Below are 24568 nucleotides of genomic sequence, written 5' to 3'. Positions count from 1 at the left end.
GTCCTACCTTCAAAAATATGACCAGTCAAAGAAAAGGACGGTAATTTTTACCTCTCCCAGTGACGATGACGTCACGGAGAAGTATTACATTTGACGTATCTGTGTGTGTGTCTGTCTGTCAGTCTGTAACCACGGACGTGGCGGAGAGGTATTATACTGGACGTATCTGTGTGTCTGTCTGTCAGTCAGTAACCACGGACGTGGCGGAGAGGTATTATACTGGACGTATCTGTGTGTCTGTCTGTCAGTCAGTAACCACGGACGTGGCGGAGAGGTATTATACTGGACGTATCTATGTGTCTGTCTGTCAGTCTGTAACCACGGACGTGGCGGAGAGGTATTATACTGGACGTGTCTGTGTGTCTGTCGCCGCGGACGTCACGGAGAGGTATTACACTGGACATGTCTGTGTGTCTGTCACCGCGTTCGCAGTAGACAAATCGGGGCAAACGTGCTCTTAATGTCCGAACCCTTTCTTAAAACGACTTAACAACAATTAAGATAAATTAATGGCGTTCAAAATATCAATTATATTTATTTAAGTAAAACCTCTTAATTGGGTAGATAGTCCTCGTTTCTACCCACCCGGAGAGGTTTAAATTTGGTTTACCAACTTGTTTCATTTTACCATGGTCCGGTACTAAGACTTGCCGCTGCAAAAGAAAGCATAGATTACGTAAAAAATAAAGTACTCTAATAGAAAGACTTAATATATTTAATGCTCATTATTTCTATATCTGGTGCAGAGATCGCACGCACATTCACACTTTTCTTCTTATGTTTTATTTTAACAACCATGTTTTATTCTTCATCATCCGTGATAACTTCTGCCCAGGCATTAATTGGCTCTCATTCTCGTTTGTTTATTTATTTGTTTTTTCTTATTTAAAAGATATTTAAAACAACGTTATTTATTTTTTTTTGTCACACGATTGTTTAACATTGAGTCTCCTATAGATAAAAAGGGGCGGGGCGAGGGGGGGGATGGTATATATCTCCAATACCTGGCGCGGTATTTAAATCGTTACGCTCAATATTAAATATTAATTATCAATAACTTTATTTATTAATTTGCCTTTTTAATATTTAACGATGGCATTTAATAAAAAAGTATCGAGGGGTTTGACCTTATTAGATGACCCCCTGATTTTTCCGTTAATTTTTAATTAGGGTGCTAATTATTATTATTATTTTTTCTTTTAAAAACAATAGTTGGTATTTTTTTTTGTACGTAATAAACTACAAGCTTCAACAGCAACATATTTTTTTTTTGTATGGTATTTTTTTTTTTTGTATGTTTTTTCGTTTTTTTTACAATTTACAAAATTGAACAAAAACAACGTGAATATAACTAAGAAAAAAAAATTGTGTGCAGCGGTAACCACGAAGCTAAAAAATTTGTTTATCTATAATAATAAAAATCTAAATCAAACAAAGCACACAAAATTTTTAAAAGGGATAAAAGGGGATTAGGAAAAAAAAAAAAAAAAAAAAAAAATATTTTTTTATTTTATTTTTTTTTTATGTATGAAAATTTTTTTGTATGTATATTTTTTGCGCTTTTATTTTTTTTTCATTTACTTTGGAACAGTATATAAAAATTCACGACATGTAACAAGGCCCAAAGTTCTCTAAAAATTCTTTTGTTTAGTCTTTTATACAACGGTTAATGCTACCTAGAATGGTGGTGTTTCAATACCCTGGTTGATTTTGTCGTTCGCCCTGTTGTAGAAATTATATTGCCACCACCACCACCAACAACACCACCACCATTTTCTAATGGCATGGGCTTTGACGTCGTTACTAGAGGCAGTGTTTGACGATCTAGCTCCAACATGGCTTCTTGTATCGCGTTTTCTAAATGGCTATTCATTTTCCTTCCTCTGAAAACAAAAAAAAAACATTCCAACCCTCAACGTAAATATAAACAACAACGTAAACATCATGGAGACAAGGTGTAGGACAACATAAACATCCTGGAGACAAGGTGTAGGACAACATAAACATCCTGGAGACAAGGTATAAGACAACATAAACATCTTGGAGACAAGGTACAAGACAACATAAACATCCTGGAGACAAGGTATAAGACAACATAAACATCCTGGAGACAAGGTGTAGGACAACATAAACATCCTAGAGACAAGGTACAAGACAACATAAACATCCTAGAGACAAGGTACAAGACAACATAAACATCCTAGAGACAAGGTGTAGGAGTAGGACAACATAAACATCCTAGAGACAAGGTGTAGGACAACATAAACATCCTGGAGACAAGGTGTAGGACAACATAAACATCCTGGAGACAAGGTATAAGACAACATAAACATCCTAGAGACAAGGTGTAGGACAACATAAACATCCTGGAGACAAGGTACAAGACAACATAAACAGCCTGGAGACAAGGTATAAGACAACATAAACATCCTGGAGACAAGGTGTAGGACAACATAAACATCCTAGAGACAATCTATAAGCGCATGGTACTGAGAGAGAGGAGCTACGGGGACGTGACGTCAATATTAGTGGTCTAAATTGTATGTCCTGAGCTGACGACTTCCAATATGGTCGCCAAAACCGAGGTAAGAGATAATAGGGTGTGACGCCACGAGAAAGTTCGTAGTAGCAGAAAGAACAAATATGCAATGCTGTCTTACCTTCTATACCTTTTCCTGGCTCTGTGATGAGCTTCTAATCCTTCTGATAACGTTTTAAGTTTATCAGGTTCCACTTGGGTGAAAGTATGGTCACCAAACCATTTCACCCAAAGCTGCAAGAAAATTTCATTCTAACATGATTATTCGCGCTAATGTACTTACAATACTGTTAACATATATTTGAAGAAACGTTTATTTTTTGTGTCCCCAAGAAGAACCAAAACCCATTCATCTAGCCCGCAACGAAGACTGATTCCCAATGTTTTTTTGTTTTTTTTTTTGTACGGAGGCATTACCTTGCCGTCTTCAGACTTGACATTGCCTTTGACTTCATCTTGTCGTACCAGTTTCCCTGGCCAAGATGGAAAACCTCTGATTTGACCCCAAACCAAATCACCTTCATTGAAGGTCCTGGGTTGCGAGGGTAATGGCGAGTCAGGCGATTCTTCTGTCAAAGAATATTTATGCGGTTAGCACTCGACATTTAATGTCAGCTCATTCATTCATTCAATATTTTTGATTGCGCAAGGATGGATTGTGATGAAAATGACTACATAAAATGCCAGTGCTAACCAGAACGCGATCCCAAAACTGACTCGTTAGAAGTTTTTTTTTTTTTGGTTTTTGATTTGCCAGGCGGGAGGTGATGAGTTTTTGCAAGCGGTACACCGTGAATTTGGAGGGCGGTGAAAATCAGTAACTTAATTCACACTGGGAAAATTTTTAGGTCTTTTGCGGGAAAGAGTTAGACAGCTATTGACCCACTATACGCAACCCCAAAAGTTTTTCCCCTTCAATGGGTCTTCTAAAATGTCTCGAATTTATCAATCATATCAAATTATTCGCTTCGAATCCAAGCAATGTCAAAAAGCAGCAAATTAGTAAGGATGATTATGTGCAAATCGCCAAACATTCTACCGTTTGGTAGTGCTTTTCAAATTTATGTTTTGTCAACAGGCCATAAGTTAAACTGAACATGACCATATGTTAAAACTGCCACACTATCCAGAGTTTTCAATGCCGGAAACGAATTGATCAAAAACGTAAGAATCATTTGATACAAGTCAGGTACGAAATACTCTGTATAGTGGTATGATCACAATTTTTGCGTCATACGCTTCAATGCATCGTGTTTTAAGTGGTCTGACGCAATTTTGAATTGTACAATTAGCAAAATTAGTAAGAGCCGAAGCTCTTGGTTTTCAAAAATCTTATAGGAACACGTAACAATCATGTTTGAATTGTTAAGTGTTCATTGCAAAAAGCCAAAGTTTAAATAATGATTAGTGAATCTAATGGGCATGAATATGTTTTGATATCAATAGCAAATATCATCACATTCATGGCTAAACAGAATCGTGTATATTTGTAAAATTTCCAGTACTATTTCTCTCATAACATGAATTAACATGAAGGATTTGCCAAAAGTGTAAAAAAAAGCGTTATGTACCAACCTTCGGATTCTTGTTCAAGGTCTTCCTGCTGAGCCATTATAAGCACCATGTCTCGTCGTCGTCGTTTGAGGCCTCTTTTCCTGCCAAACCTTTGGTTTTCCTCCGCATTTACTTTGGAAATTGTGACGTTATCCGCAACCACTTGGGTGACGACAATATCGTTCATGGGCGTCTCAGTTTCGCAAGATACTGAACCAGGATTTACGTGATCTTGCGTCCCCGGATCACACGCTAACGCTACCGTTTCGTGACTACTCTCAACCCCAGAGTCACTGGTTATATTGTGATCGCAAGGACCCGTTTCCGAAGTCTCCGAAGCGGTGGAAGCATTTTCAACCATATTGTCCACCGTTTCGCAACTCATTTCGGGCGCTGGTGGGTTGCTCCACATGTCGGGCGAGTAACTACTACAACCTGACGTATTTTGATCTTCAACAGTTTTCACGGAACCTAAGTCTTCGATAGGTTCTTCGGTGTTTGGGGATTTGTCCATTATACTCTCGTATTCGTGAGATATATGCGCGTAACAATCATTATGTCCAATACAGTCTTCGATATAACTGCTCTCCGCGTCTTTTGGGCTGTAATTCTCACTCGGATACGTATAATTTTTCTGCGCATTAACTTGAGGCAGGTAGTTATCGAATGCTTGTATCGTTTGATCATCTTCTTGTTGAACTACGGCTCTTACAGCCGCCGAAAGATTAACAGGGTCTGGCCAGGTATTTTCAAACGCGTCAGTTTCAGTTATTAAAGTTTTTTCGCTACAGTGGGCTTCTAATTGTAGGTGTTTATCATGGGCTTCCGTAGTTTTAGCAGATTCGGATTCGTTTAAACAATTTTCTTGATAATTACTAGAGTTCGAAGGGCTTGGCATTGCCTCGTTTGAATCCGTGCTCTGGATGCCAATACTCCTAGCTTTATGGGAATTTGAAGTACTTTCTTTCTGTCTATTTGGCATTGGCATTACTGGAGAAATGATGTTTGAAGCGGTGGAAACCTTAAGATTCGACGCGGCAAACTGTTTTTGGGCTGTTAGTTTTGGAGAAGCCTTCTTCCTGGGAAGATTACTCGTTACCGAATTTGGAACATTCATAGATAGCGAGTGACCCATTGAAACTGGTGGTAAAGTTTCTCTCCGAGACGTGACGTTTAAAGTCGAATAATCTTCCGAAGGAATATGTTGGACCGAGTATGAAGTGCCAGGCATATTGGGCGAGACAACAGTTACCGTGTGTTGCGCCTGCGGAGGAGGCATAGCTTGCTGCTGAGGCGGAGTATTAATAATCATGCCACCCATTCCGGATATCATGTTTGTTACGAAGGAACCATTAAAGGCACTCTGAATATTAGCTCCGTCATTTAAAATTATAGGTTGCTCTTGCTGGAAAGTCGAAATTTGTTGAGGTCCAGAGAATAAAGGGAAGGATTGTAACGAAGAACCGTGGTGCATCATCTGCTGAACTGGTAGATTTTGGATAATGGTATTGCCTGGGGAACCGACTCCTAGCACGCTGACTGGTTGTACCAATCCCATTTGGCCAGTTAGACCAACTGTAAGTAGTTGGTGTTGACCGCCGACTTGGGCAAAATTCATACAGTTGACCACCTGTTGTTGATGAAGAATTGGTCTCGTGTGTTGTTGACCAGTCGGGAAGATAGTTATGGCTTGGAGAAGTGGCTGTTGAGGTTGCATATGTTGCAATTGATTTGTATTTTGCGAAAATAGATGCGTCTGTTGGGGTTGGACAGATATAGAGGGGACCATTTGTTGGGCTAAAGCGGCTTGATGGTTGGCTTGTTGCGAGTTTAGATTCCCTTGTTGTAGCATAGAAGCCACCGTCTGGCTACTGTGTTTTCTTTTACCGTTTCCTTCTCGTCTTCTGGTCGGAGGCGAACTGAGTTGTTGCATGATGGAGGAGAGAGAAGCTTCGTGAGTAGTAGGAACTGGAGTCGTACTACAGCTAGATATAGGCGTACTGCACGAAGAACTTCCACTAGGCGTGCTATTACGAAAGTCACGCGATAGCTCTTGACTCATCACCGCGTCTTGAGGCACTGCAGAAATATTTCTTCCAATCGTAATCGTATCAGAAACTGAAGTAGGACAGAAAGCGTTACGGGAACTCGTCCCGTTATTAGCGTTCATCACTCCATTACCAATCACCGGAGGCACAACAGTACCCATTAACGAAGCTGTTTGGACAGAGTCCAAATGTACCGCGTGAGAGAGCATGTTCGAATTAGGAATTAAAATGGTGTTTTGCATAGCATTCACTGGGATTGTATTAAGCACTTGAACCACCGGTTGTACAGGCATTTGGGGAGCTAAACCTACAGCGGGAATGACTTGAGTCACGCTAGTGGTAACGGAAGTAACGTTGGGTACAGAGAGCGGCGGCATAGGAGAGTTGATGACGCAATGGCCGCCCAATTGAACAGACTGTTGCGATTGCGAAGCGTCGGTGAAAAATATAGTCCCACCGCAATTTGAAACGGAAACGTTGCAAGCTGTTGACGAAGGCACTGAGTTGGGTTGTTTAGAATTTGGCGTCAAATTTAATGACGATATGTTAACGTAGTTATTAGAGGTTGGTATAGGATCATAATGGCCATTATTCGAGATGCGAGAATTCATCGTATTAGTGGAGCATTTTCCCTTTGTAACCATCTGATTGGTTAACATGTCCAATTGCGATGGGATAACATTCACTTCCTGAGAAGAATTATTCTTTATTATCAAACAGCCAGCTAAGGACGCGTCGAATGATCCATTGTTCTGGTTATGTTGATTGAAGTTGATTCCTGACCCATTACAATTTCCATAAATTGAAGCGTTAGTCTGTCCATTGTAGTTACTATTGACCGCTCCAGTTACGGAATGAATGGGGGAGACTTGAGAGGTTTTCTGACCAGCATTCATTAAAATGCAGCCATTTGGAAAAACTGTAGATTGATGATTCATCAAAGATCTACTGTCCGATATTGTCAAAGGTTGCCCCATTTGATGCAATTGCGTTGTTAAAACTTGCTGCGGGCTTAAAACCGAATTTCCATTGACGCATTGATCCGTTGTTATGATATTCATATTCTCAGAGCCTGGTGTGATAATTACGGGTTGCGTAGCGTGTTGCGATTGATAACCCTGGTGGTGGTGGTTAATCATAACATTACCCATTTGTTGGATCAACTGCGGTCTGGAATGGGGTACTACGTTATTGGGAAGACATTGCTGGGGATTGGTTAATCGTTGATGTTGATTAAAAACTTGTTGAATAACGTATCCAGAGTTGGAATTTTGGGATAAAGACATCCGAGCTTGTCCATCAGTGTGCGATACTATGTTTTGTAAGTTGTTGACAAATGGCTCGTTTGAACCGCGGTTGTTGTTTATAAATGCGTTGAGATGATTTTCACCAGGATTTTGTTGAGGGAGTAAAACGCTTGATTTTGCCCACTGTTTTGACTGTTCAGGACCGGGATTCGCTTTATTGGAGCCGTTGCTCAATTGAATTTCTGAGGTTGAAAGAGTCGGTTGCGTTGATGAAGAAGCTATTGGCACGTTAAATCCATTATTGCTTGAAACGTTTATGGATACGCTGGGGCTGACGCATCCCGGGTATCCTTGTCCACCACTTCTTTTCCGAGGTGGCGATGATGATAACACACCGACATTCTCCAAACTTTCCGAAGAAAACGCGTGACGAGGACTCTTTAATAGAAGGGACTGGTTATAAACGTTCTCCGTGGTACTTGGACTACTGGTATTTGATAATTCATAACTGGATAAGGAGGAAGAAGCGTTTGTTGTGGAGGTGGTGGTTTTACAACTCTGCGTTATATCCAGAGATGCCTTGTTTTTAGAATTTCGTGACTCTTGCCCCATTACCATGCTGGTGACATTTTCAGTGGTTGGCGGCGGCTGTGGCACATGTTGCGTAAGGTACATGTCTGAAGGAATTCTGTTTAGATGTGGAAGAACTGCGGGGGGTGTGGTTCCTTCTTTCTCCAATTGTTTGGCTCCCATTTGAGTATTTTGTACATTTGAAGGGCCAACTGATCTACTCAACGGTGGAAGATAATTCTGCGCCAATATTGACTTTGGGGCATTGAATTTTACCCCTTTACTGGTGGCGGGTAACGCTTGGGAATAAGTACTCCGGCTTCTGAGGCTACTCTCTCTCTCGAAACAAGTTAGACTATTTGAAAAAATTCTCTCAGTTCCAATTTTTGACGTAGAATTGATCATGAGAGGATTATCCAAAGAAGATTGTTGGTGGTGGTGTTTATGATTAAATCCTTTCTGCTTGCATACACTCTCCGTTGTAGAAGTTAAATACCTATGAGGCAAACTTGCCGTTTCACCTACAAGAGGTAAACCCTTTCCCGTTACATTTAAATACGAGAAATCTGGCGTTGTGACTAAGTTGGAGGAAACTCTACTATACGGGCACAGCTTAGAGATATCATAAGGTGCTGCGACCAAGTTATTAGGAATTTCGGGATGCGTTAATCGAGAATAAACTCGACTAGGATCTTGATTTGTATAAAAATTTGACAATGTCTCTTTCTCTTTCTGGGGATAGGCGGTTGATGAAGAAATGGGGCTTCCATAAGTGTGAGGGTGAGATGGCACCGAAGAAATGGAGTATGTTGTTGAATTTGATGTTGTTGTTGGGGCATTTGATATTGCGTTGTTGTATTCAACCATATTATGGCTTCCAACTGTAGCTAATTGTTTGGAGTTATCAGAGGTTAATGGAGGGGGGGTATATGAACCACTTTGAACTACAGCCGCTTTATCTTTCCATAAGACTGATCTATTCCTTTGTAGTAATTGTGACACCAGAACACCGTCTAAAGGACCCCGATTTTTACCCCTATTCTTTCTTTTCTTCGAGTCACCTGCAATGAGATCATTTTTTTCCATAAACCAGGCTTATCTTTATCCCCATTCAGGGTTCGTACGAAATTTTTACATTGAAAATCCCTGACTTTTCCAGGTTATCCCTGACCAAATTTTGGCAAGATCCCTGACCATTTTAAGGTCCCAACTTCATCACACCAGGCTCATATTTACCATTGCTCGAAGCATGGTTTTATATAACTAACGAAATCCCTGACATATCCCTGACTTTTTAGGAAATATTTTTAAATCCCTGACTTATCCCTGACTTTTTCCCCTATTGTCCATATCCCTGACTTATCCAGGTTATCCAGGTTCCGTACGAACCCTGCCATTACTCGCTAGCTTTTCATATTTACCTATTTTCAAACAATTATCAATCACCGGGAGTGTTGAATTAGGTGACTTTCTTAAGAAATTAAGAGAACATTGCGCGTTAGCTGTTTTTTGCCAAGCTTCCATAGCAATGATCTTCCTGCGATGATTACATAACTTGGCCACATCACTTAGAGATGAATCAGTTCCATTCCACATCTTAGAAGAGATGCTCGGATCAAAATTGAAAACCTGGTGAATAACTAACGGGCATTCTAAACCGCATTTGCAAGTTCCCTCTGTTTGTAGGTACGTAACAACCTCGTGTATTGAACCAAGGTTATATTCACTGGGGCTGCAAGTAGGGAGTAAATATTAGTACCGTGGCTTAATTCTTGGTTGAAAGGTTAAGGTTAAAGGGAGGGTGAAGTAGAAAATCAAGTGATTTTTTATCGATTCTTCTACTAATTATAAGACCAGTCTGCATAGTGAAACATTCAGGAAATACCAGTTCCGAATGATTTTAAAATTCAAATTAGGTTCAGATTTTAAGGATAATTTTAAAGAAGGTCCTCCGGCCAATCACGTAACGCCCTGCCTTTTTGTTAACAAAATTCTCGTGGCACGTTCCATGTCTCGCGCCACGATTATCACGTCGCGCGCGAATTTTATCAAATCTCGTGATAAATTTCATTCGACACGGAACGTGCCACGAGAATTTTGTTAAGAGGAAGGCAGGGCGTTACGCGATTGGCTGGAGGACCTTCTTTGAAATTATCCTTAAATTCTGAACCTAATTTGAATTTTAAAATCATTCGGAGCTGGTATTTCCTGAATGTTTCACTATGCAGACTGGTCTTATAATTAGTAGAAGAATCGATAAAAAAACACTTGATTTTCTACTTCACCCTCCCTTTAAGGGATGTATATACCTTATATAAATAATTTTCCCCCCATATAGGGTTCTCTTCCAACCTAATGGCACAATAACGGAATTGGAGCTTTTAATTGTTTTTGAAGTCATGGTGGTAGCTTCCAAAGAGGTATTTCGTCGGCTGCTTTCTAAATTATAGTGTTGCAACATATCCACACTACTGCGAGTGCTGTCAACACTAACATTCACCGGGTAAACTGGGGATTTTGATGATGTTTTTGCACAAATTATTTTAGCGCAATTCTGATATGAAACTGAGTCCGAGTTTGTCATTTCCATTACGCAAGGATTTACAAAATCACCCGATGATACTGGGCACACTTGACTGTGGTGCAAAAGTTGTTGTTCAGAATTTGTATATTGATTTCTTGTCAAGGCAACTTGACTATAATAAATGTTTCCTCGCTGTTCACTTGACATTTGGTAGTTTATTTAACAACACAGTCTCTCATTAACAATCACGTAACAACAAGGTCTGGATATGGAAAATCATCTCAGAATGATGGGTATGGTTCCAATTCGAAACAATTCTCGAAATTTCCATCTCACATGACCACCAAACCTAAACCCGAACAAAGCCATCTTGACACCATTGATGGAGTCTTCTTTATATGGATCTGTAAACAACATTAACTCTTAACATGTTGGCCCCTTTCAGAGGCTTAAAATAAAATCATCCCTATAACCAATAACACTAACTATTACCTATAAATTCGAATGGTTATAAAATCAAAGGGATTGCGGGATTTAAAAACAATACGGTTACTAGCTTAAGTTGACAAGAGAAGATTCCAAATCTCATCCTGATGCGATGTTATTTAAAATCAAGCATTAAGTATAGCCAAGGCTTAATATTGAAAACTTTCAAATTTCATTCACACAGTAACACTAACGTCAGTATGGGTAAATAATCATGTAAATTTCATCAATTTAAGCAATAAGTTTGTCATTCATGGGCACCTTTATTAATTTAAGTTTTTGTAAAATATGTTTAATCGCGTTTAAACTTAAGCCTTGGTTTTTGGTGTTATGGTTATGGGGTTTTTCCACTATAACTTTTAAGCCTACTTTGCAAATTTATACGCCAAAGGCCTATTTTGTTATATTTTATTTTAAAACTTACATTTATTGAAAATAAGGATAATTGACTCTTGCGTAGTAAGTAAATAATATCATTCTGCACAGATAACTAATTTTAACCCTAATTTATTTTATAATTATTATTTTAAGATGAAAACAAGGAACTGCGAATGTACTGGAAATTCTAGGTCAACCTTGACATTACCCAGCATACCTTTCCATTTTCAAAAATACATTAGAAACACAAATAATGTTACATGTATATTCAAAAGAGTTATAAACTTATGATATAAAAATTATGCCTGATAAATATTGTTGCTAAAATCATATTGTTAAATATTTTCATAGATGTTGTTCATTTTCATTTTATATTTATTTTAAAAAGTGACTGGAGAAGTCAACAAACAATATATTGAGCCATTCCAATCAAATCATATCATCACTTCTTGGATTTGACAAGCTTCTGCTAGCCTTTTAATAAAGTGGAAAAAAGAGACTTTGATGGATGTGTAATTGTAATAACCATATCTGGAATAACTTTGTTACAAAAACAAGTCTTAAAGTGCATCAAAATTAAATTGCATTTAATTATTCTAATTAAATAGTTTAGTGAAAAAGTTAAACCGCTTCTACTCCAGTCTTTATAGGTAAAGCCTTTAAACAAGGCTTTCTCAAGTTCTCATTGGCCATCCGGAAGATTAAATAATTAGTTTTTTTTAATTCGATCCAGAAAAGAAGAAAGGGAAGGACTGTGCAATTTATTTCTAAAAACGATGTTATAATTTGCATCTTAATTAGGTAAGTGAAACTGAAATTGTCAAGTTTTAAACATAATATAGCCTCGAAGTTGAAAAATATGAGCACATGATCAATCCGAAAAAATCATGGCGGCTTATATTTTTACCGTGACAAAGGCCTAAAATTAGCCCTTACGATTTTTGTGTTTCTTCTTTGCTGATTGTAATTAAACATGGTAATTCGAAGTAATTAGCGGCTGCCATGCTTTCTTTTTATAAATTGTTCGAGAATGTCAGTATTTCTAGGTTCTTAACAATGTACTTCGGGTTTCTTTGAAGATGGTGGAACCTAGGAGTATTTTGTCATGCAGAAATGTTTTTCCATAAGTCCATAACCCATAGCAGTTAGATGTAGATATTCTAATGTGGTTATCGTGGTAAGCTCTCAAAGAGTTGATTTTAAAAGCCTAGCGAGTTGAGCCTCTTTACAGTAATTAAAATCTGTCACGCAATCTCAGAGCCCTGTTGACTTTTTTTTTTCTCAATATTAGAAAGTCTTTACTGAACCTATGCTTATTTAGTTCACATGGTATATAATTTCCATAAAAGACAACCTGATATAGATCATTCCTATTTAGGAGGCCGTGGGAATTTTTTTTAGTAGGATAGTAGTATTTTCCCTACAACCGAAAAGCTAAACCAGTGATGGAGAAAATACTATGGATAGCTAGAAAAGCTAAACCAATGATGGAGAAAATACTATGGATAGCTAGAAAAGCTAAACCAATGATGGAGAAAATACTATGGATAGCTACATATTCACTTATCGTTGTTCCATATGGTTTTACTATTTATATAATTTTTGGTGGTTATTTTTATTATTAGGGATAAGTGTTATATTTATAGCAAGGTTCCGCCATAAGGGACATAGCGAGGGCAGTTCTTACATGCAGAACTATACCCGTTTAAGGTAGGATAGCTCTGCCATCAAAGTTGGCCATTTGATCCATCAAACTGCAATTAAAGTCCTCAAAAACTTCTGGAAAAAGGCAGAAAGTTTTCATGTACAAATGTATGGGGTGTTAAATGGGTTTTGGAGGCCATAATATTCAAGCAGTAGATACGGACGTTTTTGCGAAATATAATAATCACTTTTCATTAAGAGGTTTTCGAGCAACAGAACCGCGTTTAACTTAATCTTCTCTGCAATATTTCCAAAAAAAGTCAATCCATTTGGACTCTAAATTCGATCAAAATAGATATTAATTATGTCACAAAAGCAACTTCCCCACATTTCGGCCTCTCATGCAGGTGTCTATAGAGTAATGTCAGTTCTACTATGCAAACGTCATACCATAGAGTAGTGTCGGTAGAGGGGGGAGTAGACTGTGTATCCCTCCCTCTAGGCGCGCTTTTGTAAGAGGGGATACTATACGCGCCTGGTAGGGGGGATGACACTTAGCTAAGAGATAGAAGGGTATGACGTTTGCATACGTAGAACTGACATTACTCTCTTAGCTCAGTGTCATCCCCCCTACCAGGCGCGTACAGTATCCCCTCTTACAAAAGCGCGCCTAGAGGGAGGGATACACCGTCTACTCCCCTCTCTACCGACACTACTCTATAGTCGCCCTACTGTGAGGCCTGTGCAGTCACTGCAGTGTCTAACCAATAATAAAATTTTAAAATTTCCAGTATACCTCTTTTTGTAACCATTTCAATTTTATCTCTTATAGTAAATATAGTTTATTAATTCTACTTTTATGCATCGCTTTAATTAGTTTTTTTACACAGGTCCACTTTTTGTTTTCATTTAATAGTGTACCAACTTCTCAAGTAGCCGACTATAAAAACATAGATAAGAGACCCATGTAATTGTCCACGGTTCCGTTTTGCATGTTTATTCTCTACTGGCCTCTCAAATAGGCCAACACAAAAGCATAGTTCAGAGGCCCGTGTAATTGTCCACAGTTCCGTTTCGCATGTTTATTCTCTAATGGCCTCTCAAGTAGGTCACCACAAACGCTTAGTTCAGAGGCCCGTGTAATTGTCCACGGTTTCGTTTTGCATATTTATTCTCTTCTGGCCACTCAAGTAGGCCACTACCGACGCCTACTTGAGAGGCCCGACAAGAAGTTTTAAACCTAGCCTAACCTATAAACCAAACCAAACCTGGTCTAATCTCGTTTGAACTTAAGGGCATATCTGTACTGGCCTCGCAATTAGGTCTCTTAGAACCCCTAGTTAAAAGGCCAATGTATTATCCCTTTCCATTTTTCCTGTTTATTCACGAAAGGCTAAGTATGCGCCTCTTTTCACGGAAAAAATGCAGTAAAATCGCAATATTTTGGAGAAGGCGTCAATTTATGGTTAGTCGACACAATGTAGCAATTCATACTATTTTCTCCATCTTAGGTTTTGCATTTCCACGTGGGGGGAATACTACTATCCTACTAAAAAAATTTGCCACTATGGAAAACGCCTCTAAAATAGGAATGAGCCGAAATGCCAATAGATGGAAGTTATGGTTAAAACCGCCAAAATTCAAATTATTTTAGTTTCAGAAATTTTCATACTAATCATCAAAAAAGTGTACTTCACTCGCTTGGTCAATGAAATAAGAAAACACAGTTTGATTGTGTAACCGAGTGTGCAAACCTTTAGATAAGAACTACTCAGGCATGGAAGGTGACAGAAAAGAAGCGAAACCATCAACTTCCAATGCCATTGAACAATCGGAAGAATCATCTTCCGCTGATGTTCAGAGCTATGAGCTTTCGGATAACTCTCATCATCAACTGGGGTTTTCCGATTCCTTGGATGATCCTGGAGCTTTATTCGTGGTTCGAGACTTCGGAATGGCATCGGGCCAAGCCCTGGAAGACTGTAATTCTCCCTCATTAGTGCCTTTACTCCATTTACCACAGTCTTCAACTTCGAGTCTATCTCTCATGAACTTATCATCGGGTCTGACCCAAAAAAGAGGACCGGGAAGACCTAGAAAAGATGGTACTTCTGGTCCCATACCCAGAAAGAAAATGTAATCATTTTTAAGAGATATTTCCATCAAAATTTGTATTTTAAACATTAAAATCAATATAAAGCTGTAAATTTTTAATTTGAAGGAATGTTTCTAGTTTTCCCGGAAGGCCTCGTATGAGAAAGAAAAAAGGGACTCATAAAGCCATTTTACCTCCTGGCTCGACAAAATTGGGCCTATCCGCTTTAGGTTCTGAAAATCCCAACTTTATGAGAGTGGCTACTTCTTTGTTAGCAACGGGTCCAACTAAAATTAGACCCAGTTTAGGAATGCATCCTAGTTTACCCAAACCTATTCAGTTTTCTACAGGACCAGTCAACCTTCTATCTTCCACTATTAGTAGCCCAATGGAATTAGACGATACCAAAGAAATTAAAAGTAAAATGACCAAAAACGAACGGGAACATAGTTTCGGAACTTTGAAAGTTAAAACCAATCTTTTAGGTCTTGTAAAAATATCAGATATGAGAAGAGCTTCTCCCGGACATTCTCATTCCCTTGACGAGTATTCCTCCCAAGATTTAGGGTAATTAATTAGCCTTATTCCTGATCAGCGCCATCTACCCATAGCGGTGACTTTGAGAACTACTGTAAGCGGCAAGCCAATCAGATGTCGCTAAAATCTGGTGACGTCATTTTTGGTAAGACCCGAGAGTGCCAGTCAGTGACGTCACCAGATTTTAGCGACATCTGATTGGCTTGCCGCTTACAGTAGTTCTCAAAGTCGCCGCTATGGGTAGGTGGCGCTGATCAGGAATAAGGCTAATTAAACTTAACCAAAACGGTGTTTCTAGCTGTGTCAAAGTGAATATAACTTGTAATGTCTTTTAATAGCAATAAAAAAGTTTGCTCCTTTTGCAACTTGAGAGAGAATAGCCTATTAGGGCAAGGAGATTTGGTCAAATTTGAGCCATCCGCTGATTTTTCACCATTCAAAAAAGGCTTTAAATTAAGGCGAAACTCCAGTGAAGGAGAATGTTCCACATCCTCTATGTCAGCCGAACCGGGTTCTTCAAAATTTTCACCCGCAAGACGTGGAAAAGGACCTTTACGGCCAAGAGGGTATCTTTGTTACTCTCTCTTCCCAAGGCTGTAGCGTTGAATTAATGTTATAAAATTCGCCACAGTGATCATGGGAAAGCTATTAGACGCTCTTTAAGTCAAGAAACCCTGTCAGTAATGGGTCCCGCTGATGAATTGGAACTGGTTGGGTTTATAGACGAACCCGAAGCTACTCAGTTGTTTGAAGCAACTGGGCATGTTTACGCTCATCATTGTTGCGCCGCCTGGTCGGAAGGTGTGTGCCAAACTGAAGAATACTATCTAGTGAATGTTGATAAAGCGGTATGCAATGGAATGAGCCAAAAGTGTAGTAGATGCCGGAAATTTGGAGCCACTATTAGGTGTAGAGCGCCCAAATGCACCAGAGTTTATCATTACCCATGCGCCACCAGTAGCGGAACTTTTCAAGATATCAAGACATTAACTTTACTTTGTCCCTTCCATCTTATTCAAGCTCCAGAGTTAGGTAATTGTCGATGGCTATGGACAGTTGTTGGTTGTAGGCCTACTTATTAATATTATTTATTTCAGCTGGAGTCGAAGCGAATTGCCAAGTTTGTGACCTTCCAGGTGTGGTCTCTGAACTTCTCTTCTGTACAAGTTGTGGTCAGCATTATCACGGATTGTGCTTGGATCCTCCAGTCGGCGTTAATCCCGTAGTTAGAGCTGGTTGGCAATGTCCCGAATGTAAAATATGTCAAACATGCCGGTAAATATTATATTTTACTTTGTAATGGACAGGCGGTAAGTAATTGAGAGAGTTTTAGGCAACCTGGTGATGATAACAGAATGTTGGTGTGTGATACTTGTGACAAAGGCTTTCATACATTTTGCCTGACACCAGCCATGTCCACTATACCCAAAAATGGTTGGAAATGCAAGGTATATTCCACTCGGTGACGTCACGTCTCCCGTTATCCCAACTAATTCTGTCTTTTATTTCAGAGTTGTCGGGTCTGTGGAGATTGCAATTCTCGAACTCCCGGTAGTGGCCCAAGTTCAAGATGGCATTTGAACTACACTGTCTGCGATAGTTGTTACCAACAAAGAAATAAAGGAATAGCTTGTCCTATATGTGGCAAGGCTTATCGACAATTCTGTCAGAGAGCCGTGATGGTTCACTGTACGTTATGTAGAAAGTATATTCACGTTGATTGCGATTCGAGACTGGAGACGATGAAAGATCCAACTGCCTTAAATTCATACGCCTGTCCCGTTTGCGTCAAATTACAAGCTCAGGGAATCACTCCCGGTAGTCTGCCACTTTCTTTACCGGAACCATTTAAGATTAAAGAGGAAAGAGAATCCTTTCTCTTTGAATCTACTCTTGGTTCTCCCGATTTTACCGGCGTTTCCGAGGATGCTATACCCGAAAGTCCATTTAGTAAAGTAAGTAGACAAATTAGCCTTATTCCTGATCAGCGCCATCTACCCATAGCGGTGACTTTGAGAACTACTGTAAGCGGCAAGCCAATCAGATGTCGCTAAAATCTGGTGACGTCATTTTTTGGTAAGACTCGAGAGTGCCAGTCAGTGACGTCACCAGAATTTAGCGACATCTGATTGGCTTGCCGCTTACAGTAGTTCTCAAAGTCACCGCTATGGGTAGATGGCGCTGATCAGGAATAAGGCTAATTGTGGAAGATTTTAACTTTTTAAGTAATATTTTAACATTTATATTAATTTTTAGGCAAGTAGTTTCATTCAAGGATTACCCGATCCAATGATTTTACCATTAGAAGACGCGAGTCCACCGCCAGAAAGCAGTCCCATGATGATTAGTCCCTTATATAGACCAATGGTTGGAGGAAAGTTTCCCGGGAAGAAACGAATGGGATTTGGACGTTTAAGGGTAAGCTTTATGCTTTATGTAGTTTAGTTTACCAGAGAAGCGCAAAGCACTCCTCCACTATGAGGTTTTGTGCGAGGGGCTAGCCACCTTACGAAATATGGTGTACAGTACAAGCCTTAAGAAATATATTTCAATATTTCGAGAAATATCGTAATATTGAGAAATATCGGAAATATAGGGAAATATCTGAAATAATGAGAAATATCGGAAATATAGGGAAATATCTGAAATAATGAGAAATATCGGAAATATTGGGAAATAATGAGAAATATCGGAAATATTAGGAAATAATGAGAAATATCGGAAATATTGGAAATTTAAGGGAAATATCGTGAAAATATTGGAAATTTAAGGGAAATATCGTGAAAATATTGGAAATTTAAGGGAAATATCGTGAAAATATTGGAAATTTAAGGGAAATATCGTGAAAATATTGGAAATTTAAGGGAAATATCGTGAAAATATTGGAAATTTAAGGGAAATATCGTGAAAATATTGGAAATTTAAGGAGAAATATCGGGAAATAAAGAAATACAAAAATAATAGAAATACTGAGAAATATTAGAAATACGAAGGAATAATCGAAATGTTGGAAATTTAAGGGAAATATCGTGAAAATATTGGAAATTTAAGGAGAAATATCGGGAAATAAAGAAATACAAAAATAATAGAAATACTGAGAAATAAATCGGAAATATTTGGAAATAAGAAATCTGGTGTACATTTTTTGGGGAAGTGAGTAGCCCCTCGGTTTTGTGCACGCTATAGTGATAGTGATACCAATGAACATTATGTCGTAACATTTACATACATAATTCTTATATGTAACGGATATAATTGGTTTTGTTTTATGTTTTGGCAATCAATATATTTTGTTGGTAACTATATATTTAAATTAAATAGGGGAGTGGAAAATTTGCTGGTAGGAGGCGAGCTAAAACGGCGGACCTACACAGAAAACGAGGTCCTAAACCAAAAGTTCGAACCCTCAGCTTGCCAGGAACTCCCTATTTTCCTGTGAGTGTTACGGCATTATTAATTAAATATCCATCAACAGGGTTCGTACACGACCTGGAAAACCTGGGAAAGTCAGGGAAATTGAAAATGGAAGTCAGGGAAATTTAAAATGGACCTAAAAAGTCAGGGAAATGTCAGGGAAAAATATATTGGAGGGAAATTTAAAGTATAATGGTGACCAGAAAAAGTTTTGTCTGAGATTTGAGCAAAGCCCCAAATTCGCGGAGCTCGTTTCGCTTCGCTCGCTCAGGTTATTTATGGTTTACTTTAAATTAAAATTAAACCAATTAATTGGCTAATTTTTATAAAAATAACAACTCGTGCAAAAATTATTTGAGTGAATATAGATTGGTTTTCATATACGTTCGCCATGTACGTTATTGCAAATGGTCAGGGAAATTTGGGGAATTTAGTCAGGGAAAACCTGCTGGAAAAGTCAGGGAATTTCATTCCAAAAATTTTGTACGAACCCTGAATTCAATATCTTTAATGTAGCGCTAAAACATTTCAAATTCAATCTTTCACTGAGAACTAATTAATTAATTATCCTCTTTCGCTTTACTTAAACATTTCCACACAAAGTAATTTCGTCTTTTTTTGCATGACTCACTCATTGCTCACGAATCAAAGCTTTTACAGTTCTTGAGTAACCGCCGCACTTAGTTACTTTAGGTTTCACCTCAAGCTATCTCTCTTCGAAATTTAATTTAATTTACATTAAGATACTTAATTTTTGTTTCATCGAAATTATTTTCAGATTGATCCAACTTCTCAAGATCAGATAGGCTTACATGTAAGGCATAACCGATTTCTTTTTTGTTTTCGAAAAAAAGTTAGGTTAAAAAAAAATGTCAAAAATACTTAGGGTAATTTTTTTTTTTTTCATTTAAAGGGAGGGTGAAGTAGAAAATCAAGTGATTTTTTATCGATTCTTCTACTAATTATAAGACCAGTCTGCATAGTCACAATGAAACATTCAGGAAATTACTTCCGAATGATTTTAAAATTCAAATTAGGTTTAGATTTTAAGGATAATTTTAAAGAAGGACTTCCGACCAATCGCGTAACGCCCTGCCTTCCTCTTAACAAAATTCTCGTTGCATGACAGTTCCGTGTCGAATGAAATATATCACGAGATTTGATAAAATTTGCGCGCGACGTGACAATCGTGGCGCGAGACACGGAGCATGCGTGCCACGAGAATTTTGTTAAGAGGAAGGCAGGGCGTTACGCGATTGGTCGGAGGACCTTCTTTAAAATTATCCTTTAAATCTGAACCTAATTTGAATTTTAAAATCATTCGGAACTGGTATTTCCTGAATGTTTCACAATGCAGACTGGTCTTGTAATTAGTAGAAGAATCGATAAAAAATCACTTGATTTTCTACTTCACCCTCCCTTTAACGTTTTCTTTCGATCATGGTAAAGTGAACGTGCAATGATTAAAATTGTAAAAAATACTGTTAAGAATAGGGGTAGGCAGGCACAATGCGTTTTCTACCTTTACCATTAATCATTTGAATGTTTTTAGTCAAACGCTAGTGATTCTCGAGATTCGAAACAAGATGATGAACCTACGGTTGACAATAAGATAATTCTGTGTTCGGCTACCGATGAATTTGTATTATCTCAAGATTTGTGCGTTATGTGCGGTAGTTTTGGACAGGGAGAGGAAGGGAAATTGATAGCGTGCTCGCAATGTGGACAATGTTATCATCCTTATTGCGTCAATATCAAGATTACCAAAGTTATATTGAAAAAAGGGTGGCGATGTTTAGACTGCACCGTTTGCGAAGGTTGCGGGAAACCTCACGATGAAGGACGGTTGCTTTTATGCGATGATTGTGACATTAGTTACCATACTTATTGCCTTGATCCACCACTCGAAGTTGTACCGGAAGGAAATTGGAAGTGCAAATGGTAATGGTGGTTTTAATTGATAACTACAGCTGGTAAATATGACGTTTGTCACTGTGTTTGAACAGGTGTGTAAAATGTGTGGAATGTCTCTCAACAACACCCGGGGTTAATTGCGTCTGGCAGAATAACTATACTCTTTGCGGTCCTTGCGCCAGTAAAAATTCTTGTCCAGCTTGTCAACAAAGTTATCAAGACCAGGATTTGATTATTCAGTGCATTCAATGTGACAGATGGCTTCATGGAGTTTGTGATCAGATGCTAATGGAAGAGGATGCTGAGAAAGCCGCTGATTATGGCTATCATTGTCTCTTATGCAGACCTCCCGATGAACCACCTCCGCATTTAATAGGTTCGTTATCGTTTTCTTATAGGTCCATAAGAATTTTTAGAACTTAAAGGGAGGGTGAAGTAGAAAATCAAGTGATTTTTTATCGATTCTTCTGCAAATTATAAGACCTGTCTGCATAGTGAAACATTCAAGAAATACCAGTTCCGAATGATTTTAAAATTATTTCAAATTAGGTTCAGATTTTAAGGATAATTTTAAATAAGCCCCTCCGACCAATCGCGTAACGCCCTGCCTTCCTCTTAACAAAATTCTCGTGGCACGTTCCGTGTTGAATGAAATTTATCACGAGATTTGATAAAATTCGCGCGCGACGTGATAATCGTGGCGCGAGACACGGAGCATGCGTGCCACGAGAATTTTGTTAACAAAAAGGCAGAGCGTTGCGCGATTGGTCGGAGGTCCTTGTTTAAAATTATCCTTAAAATCTGAACCTAATTTGAATTTTAAAATCATTCGGACCTGGTATTTCCTGAATGTTTCACTATGCAGACTGGTCTTATAATTAGTAGAAGAATCGATAAAATAATCACTCTATTTTCTACTTCACCCTCCCTTTAAGGGAAACTTCGGAAAACTTATGCAGCTTTCTTACAGTTGAAGAACCTCCCGCTCCACCTGTGCCTGATGAATCCATAAGAGCCATAGATACTGGTGAGGAAGGCGTTTCGTTTTTTTAAGTGTTACGTACAATAACAGTACTTCCTTATGACAATATTTTTGTAACTTAAAAAGTTCCAGATGATCAAAGTCATCAAATGGATGATAGTGAAACGAGTCAGTTTGGTTTTGGCGATGACACACCAAAGACCAAACCTCAATTTATGTTGGATGGAGTTTTGTTATCAGAGAGTGGAATGTCCCAGATAAAATCCCTAACAATAGAGCAACCCAAGAAGCAGAGAGCCCGGAGAACCAAGTTACAAAGGAGCTTAACCACCTTAGGATTGAGCCATCAACCTTCCGGGTCCGATGTGTCACAACCAACTTTAATATTACCGCCAGCGTTTACTGTAGCGGAATCGAGGATGATTGATAATGCTGATATTGGTAATGGTAATTGTCCTTAATTTCTTATCTTTAAAGTGTTATACAATGTATTGAATTTAATATTATCCACAGTCAGCTTATCAGAGCCTTCAAAAGATTCTTCCAGACTTGATTCCATGGATTTTGATTCAAAAACTGAAGGTGATGGTAGCGAGAAGAAGAAACGACAACGAAAGTTACAAAAATTAGGTATTGGTGGTTTTCAAGCTAAGCCTAGAGGCAGAGGCTTGTCAAAAGATTCTTCGGAACCTATTGGTAAGATGACTGACGTTTTTGCGCATAGGGTAAGGAGGCGGACGTCATATATTTTTTGTTTACGTCATTAGATCTAGGGGAAGCTTACAATATGGAGGCTCAAGTTACGGAAGTAGCTACTGAAACCCCGGCCCTTGAAAAACCAAAGAGACGTCGTAGGGCAAAGAAAAAGAGCCATTTAGAAGACAGTTATCCAAATTATATTCAAGAAGCGTTTTTTGGGAAGGATTTACTGTCAACGTCAAAAGATATGTCTAAAGTCGATTTGCCACTTGATGATGAGACAAACTCTTCTTCAGTTCAAGAACCAATTCCAGAGAAGATTCCAATCGTGTACAGTGATATTCCATCATCTTCAGGTCCTTCAGCGCCCCCCTCTACCGTGAACCACCCTCCATCGAGATCAATGTTAACTCCACCACCTCCAGTACCCCCACAAAGTATACACCATCCACCTCCACCTGGACCTCAACTGGTTCATCAAGGTGCTAGACCATCAATTGGACACCCTCAAGTTAGAATACATCAACATCCTCAACAACAAGCGCCCCTTATTATTCCACCGCCCATAAGACAGACACTTCCTCAACCAATGGTGGTTCCTGTTCCCGCTGCTGCGCCGCCACCTCCTCCTCCTCCACCACCACCGCCACCACCACCACCCGCTCCTATTGCCACCACGTCAAGCGTCTCTTTTGCTGGAAAGCTTATTGGAGCTCATCAAGAAATGATGTCACAGAGGGAGGATTCTTTGGACAAATCTACGGGAGATGGTGATGATAGTAACAGCAAAGATGAGGACTTGGCAAGCAGCGAGTCCTTAAAAGACTTGTTGCCTTTGCAACCAGATGACGAGCTGATGGATATGTTAATTGGGGAAGATGAGTTGACCAAGCCAGATGATACTGGTAATTATGATTTACCTAACTTGTAATAACTATAGACTCTCGAGATAGAGACAGGTTGGCGTTGGCCGCCATCTTGGATGACTGTATATCTGTATTAGTTATCAATACTTATCCAAGCTACTTTTATAGTTACGGTAAGTTTTCAATTAGACCTAGGTCTTCCGCAAATGGACAGTAAAGACGTGGAGGACATCTTCAAGGATGTATTGAGTCCAGATAACCTCAATGAACAGAGTAGTTTGGGAAGCACGGGAATGCCGCGTGGCCCTCAACAAAGTCCAGCACATGGATCCCAACCATCTCGACCGCCTTCATTACCCCCTCAAACATCCATTCATCTACCAGGGCCTTCAACACCCAGCAGTGTACCCAGTATCGGGTCCCCATTTAGTATTCCACCCCCATCTCCATATCCTTCCGAATATAGCAGGTATGTCCTTATGAATCTTCAACTTTAGAGTGACTGACTCAATGGTAATCATCCTTTTTTTAGTGGAACATCTCAGTTTAGTCCTCAAGTATCCGAACAGCAGCATAGTCCTTGGCCTGAGTCTGAGAGTGAACCGCAAACCCACAGCCAAAAGAATAGCCAAAAGTGGGAGATTGATGAAGCACTTGGTCCAATGGCTACAATCTCTCCCGTTTTGTATGCCAATCTCACGCATACCAATCTTAAACTGGATTATCCAAGTATGTCCTGTTTTGTATCTTTATCTTTGTGTCATGGTGTTACAATCGCGTCATTTTGGTTGGTATTATTTCAGTATGGGCTGATAGGGCTAAACACATAGCTAAGATATGGAGAAACTTACCGTCTGATAAGAGGCAACCGTATTTGGTAATTATTCATAGTGCTTTCTGGTTATATTTACCACAGTATCCTTAAATTTTTACTCTTGCAGCAAAAAGCGCGAGAAAATAGAACTGCCAGTAGAATGCAGAAGTCTCACGGTGTTGCAACCCATGGTCTTTCTCCTCATGTGGTAAGTTTTGTATTAACCCTGTTTCTCCTTTCCATCAAAACTTGCAGAG

At 39.0% G+C, this 24568-nt stretch overlaps 2 protein-coding genes across 18 annotated transcripts in view; one reads left to right on the top strand and one right to left on the bottom strand.

Annotated features, from left to right (window-relative positions):
• Window positions 1-697: 697 nt before the first annotated feature.
• LOC149690490 (uncharacterized) lies at window positions 698-14883 on the bottom strand. 3 transcript variants are annotated; one of them, XM_089870025.1, is made up of 7 exons: window positions 14745-14883; window positions 10268-10886; window positions 9380-9690; window positions 4115-9019; window positions 2957-3108; window positions 2661-2773; window positions 698-1883 (listed from the first exon to the last, which is right to left on the bottom strand). In XM_089870025.1, the coding sequence occupies exons 2-7, from the start codon at window positions 10687-10689 to the stop codon at window positions 1673-1675; spliced, it is 6114 nt and encodes a 2037-aa protein (XP_089726151.1). In that variant the 5' UTR covers window positions 10690-10886; window positions 14745-14883; the 3' UTR covers window positions 698-1672. The 3 variants fall into 3 exon arrangements, 2 of the variants coding, with proteins under 2 accessions (XP_089726151.1, XP_089726150.1); XM_089870024.1 differs by lacking the exon at window positions 14745-14883 and adding an exon at window positions 11393-11624; XR_016383749.1 differs by lacking the exons at window positions 2957-3108; window positions 14745-14883 and adding an exon at window positions 11393-11624 and having other exon boundaries at window positions 1744-1883.
• Window positions 14768-24568, top strand: part of LOC149690489 (uncharacterized) — a 35591-nt gene continuing 25790 nt past the window's right edge. For 8 of the 15 annotated variants that reach the window (XM_089870023.1, XM_089870022.1, XM_089870017.1 and 5 more), the window contains exons 1-20: window positions 14768-15126; window positions 15212-15652; window positions 15961-16188; window positions 16254-16654; window positions 16720-16897; window positions 16956-17070; window positions 17134-17577; window positions 17879-18040; window positions 18944-19057; window positions 19815-19850; window positions 20589-20977; window positions 21043-21326; window positions 21921-21977; window positions 22059-22379; window positions 22446-22628; window positions 22700-23536; window positions 23687-23966; window positions 24030-24226; window positions 24301-24374; window positions 24439-24519. In XM_089870023.1, the coding sequence (XP_089726149.1) occupies window positions 14768-15126; window positions 15212-15652; window positions 15961-16188; window positions 16254-16654; window positions 16720-16897; window positions 16956-17070; window positions 17134-17577; window positions 17879-18040; window positions 18944-19057; window positions 19815-19850; window positions 20589-20977; window positions 21043-21326; window positions 21921-21977; window positions 22059-22379; window positions 22446-22628; window positions 22700-23536; window positions 23687-23966; window positions 24030-24226; window positions 24301-24374; window positions 24439-24519 (5181 nt within the window). The remainder of the gene's footprint in view (window positions 15127-15211; window positions 15653-15960; window positions 16189-16253; window positions 16655-16719; window positions 16898-16955; window positions 17071-17133; window positions 17578-17878; window positions 18041-18943; window positions 19058-19814; window positions 19851-20588; window positions 20978-21042; window positions 21327-21920; window positions 21978-22058; window positions 22380-22445; window positions 22629-22699; window positions 23537-23686; window positions 23967-24029; window positions 24227-24300; window positions 24375-24438; window positions 24520-24568) is intronic. The other 7 variants (XM_089870018.1, XM_089870013.1, XM_089870012.1 and 4 more) reach the window with 7 other exon arrangements.

The sequence above is a fragment of the Phalangium opilio genome, unplaced genomic scaffold (assembly GCF_054372755.1).
Source record: "Phalangium opilio isolate 3A_F unplaced genomic scaffold, DU_Popi_V2 ptg000031l_1, whole genome shotgun sequence".
NCBI classification, from domain to species: Eukaryota; Metazoa; Arthropoda; class Arachnida; order Opiliones; family Phalangiidae; genus Phalangium; species Phalangium opilio.
This window is presented reverse-complemented; position numbering and strand designations above follow the sequence as displayed.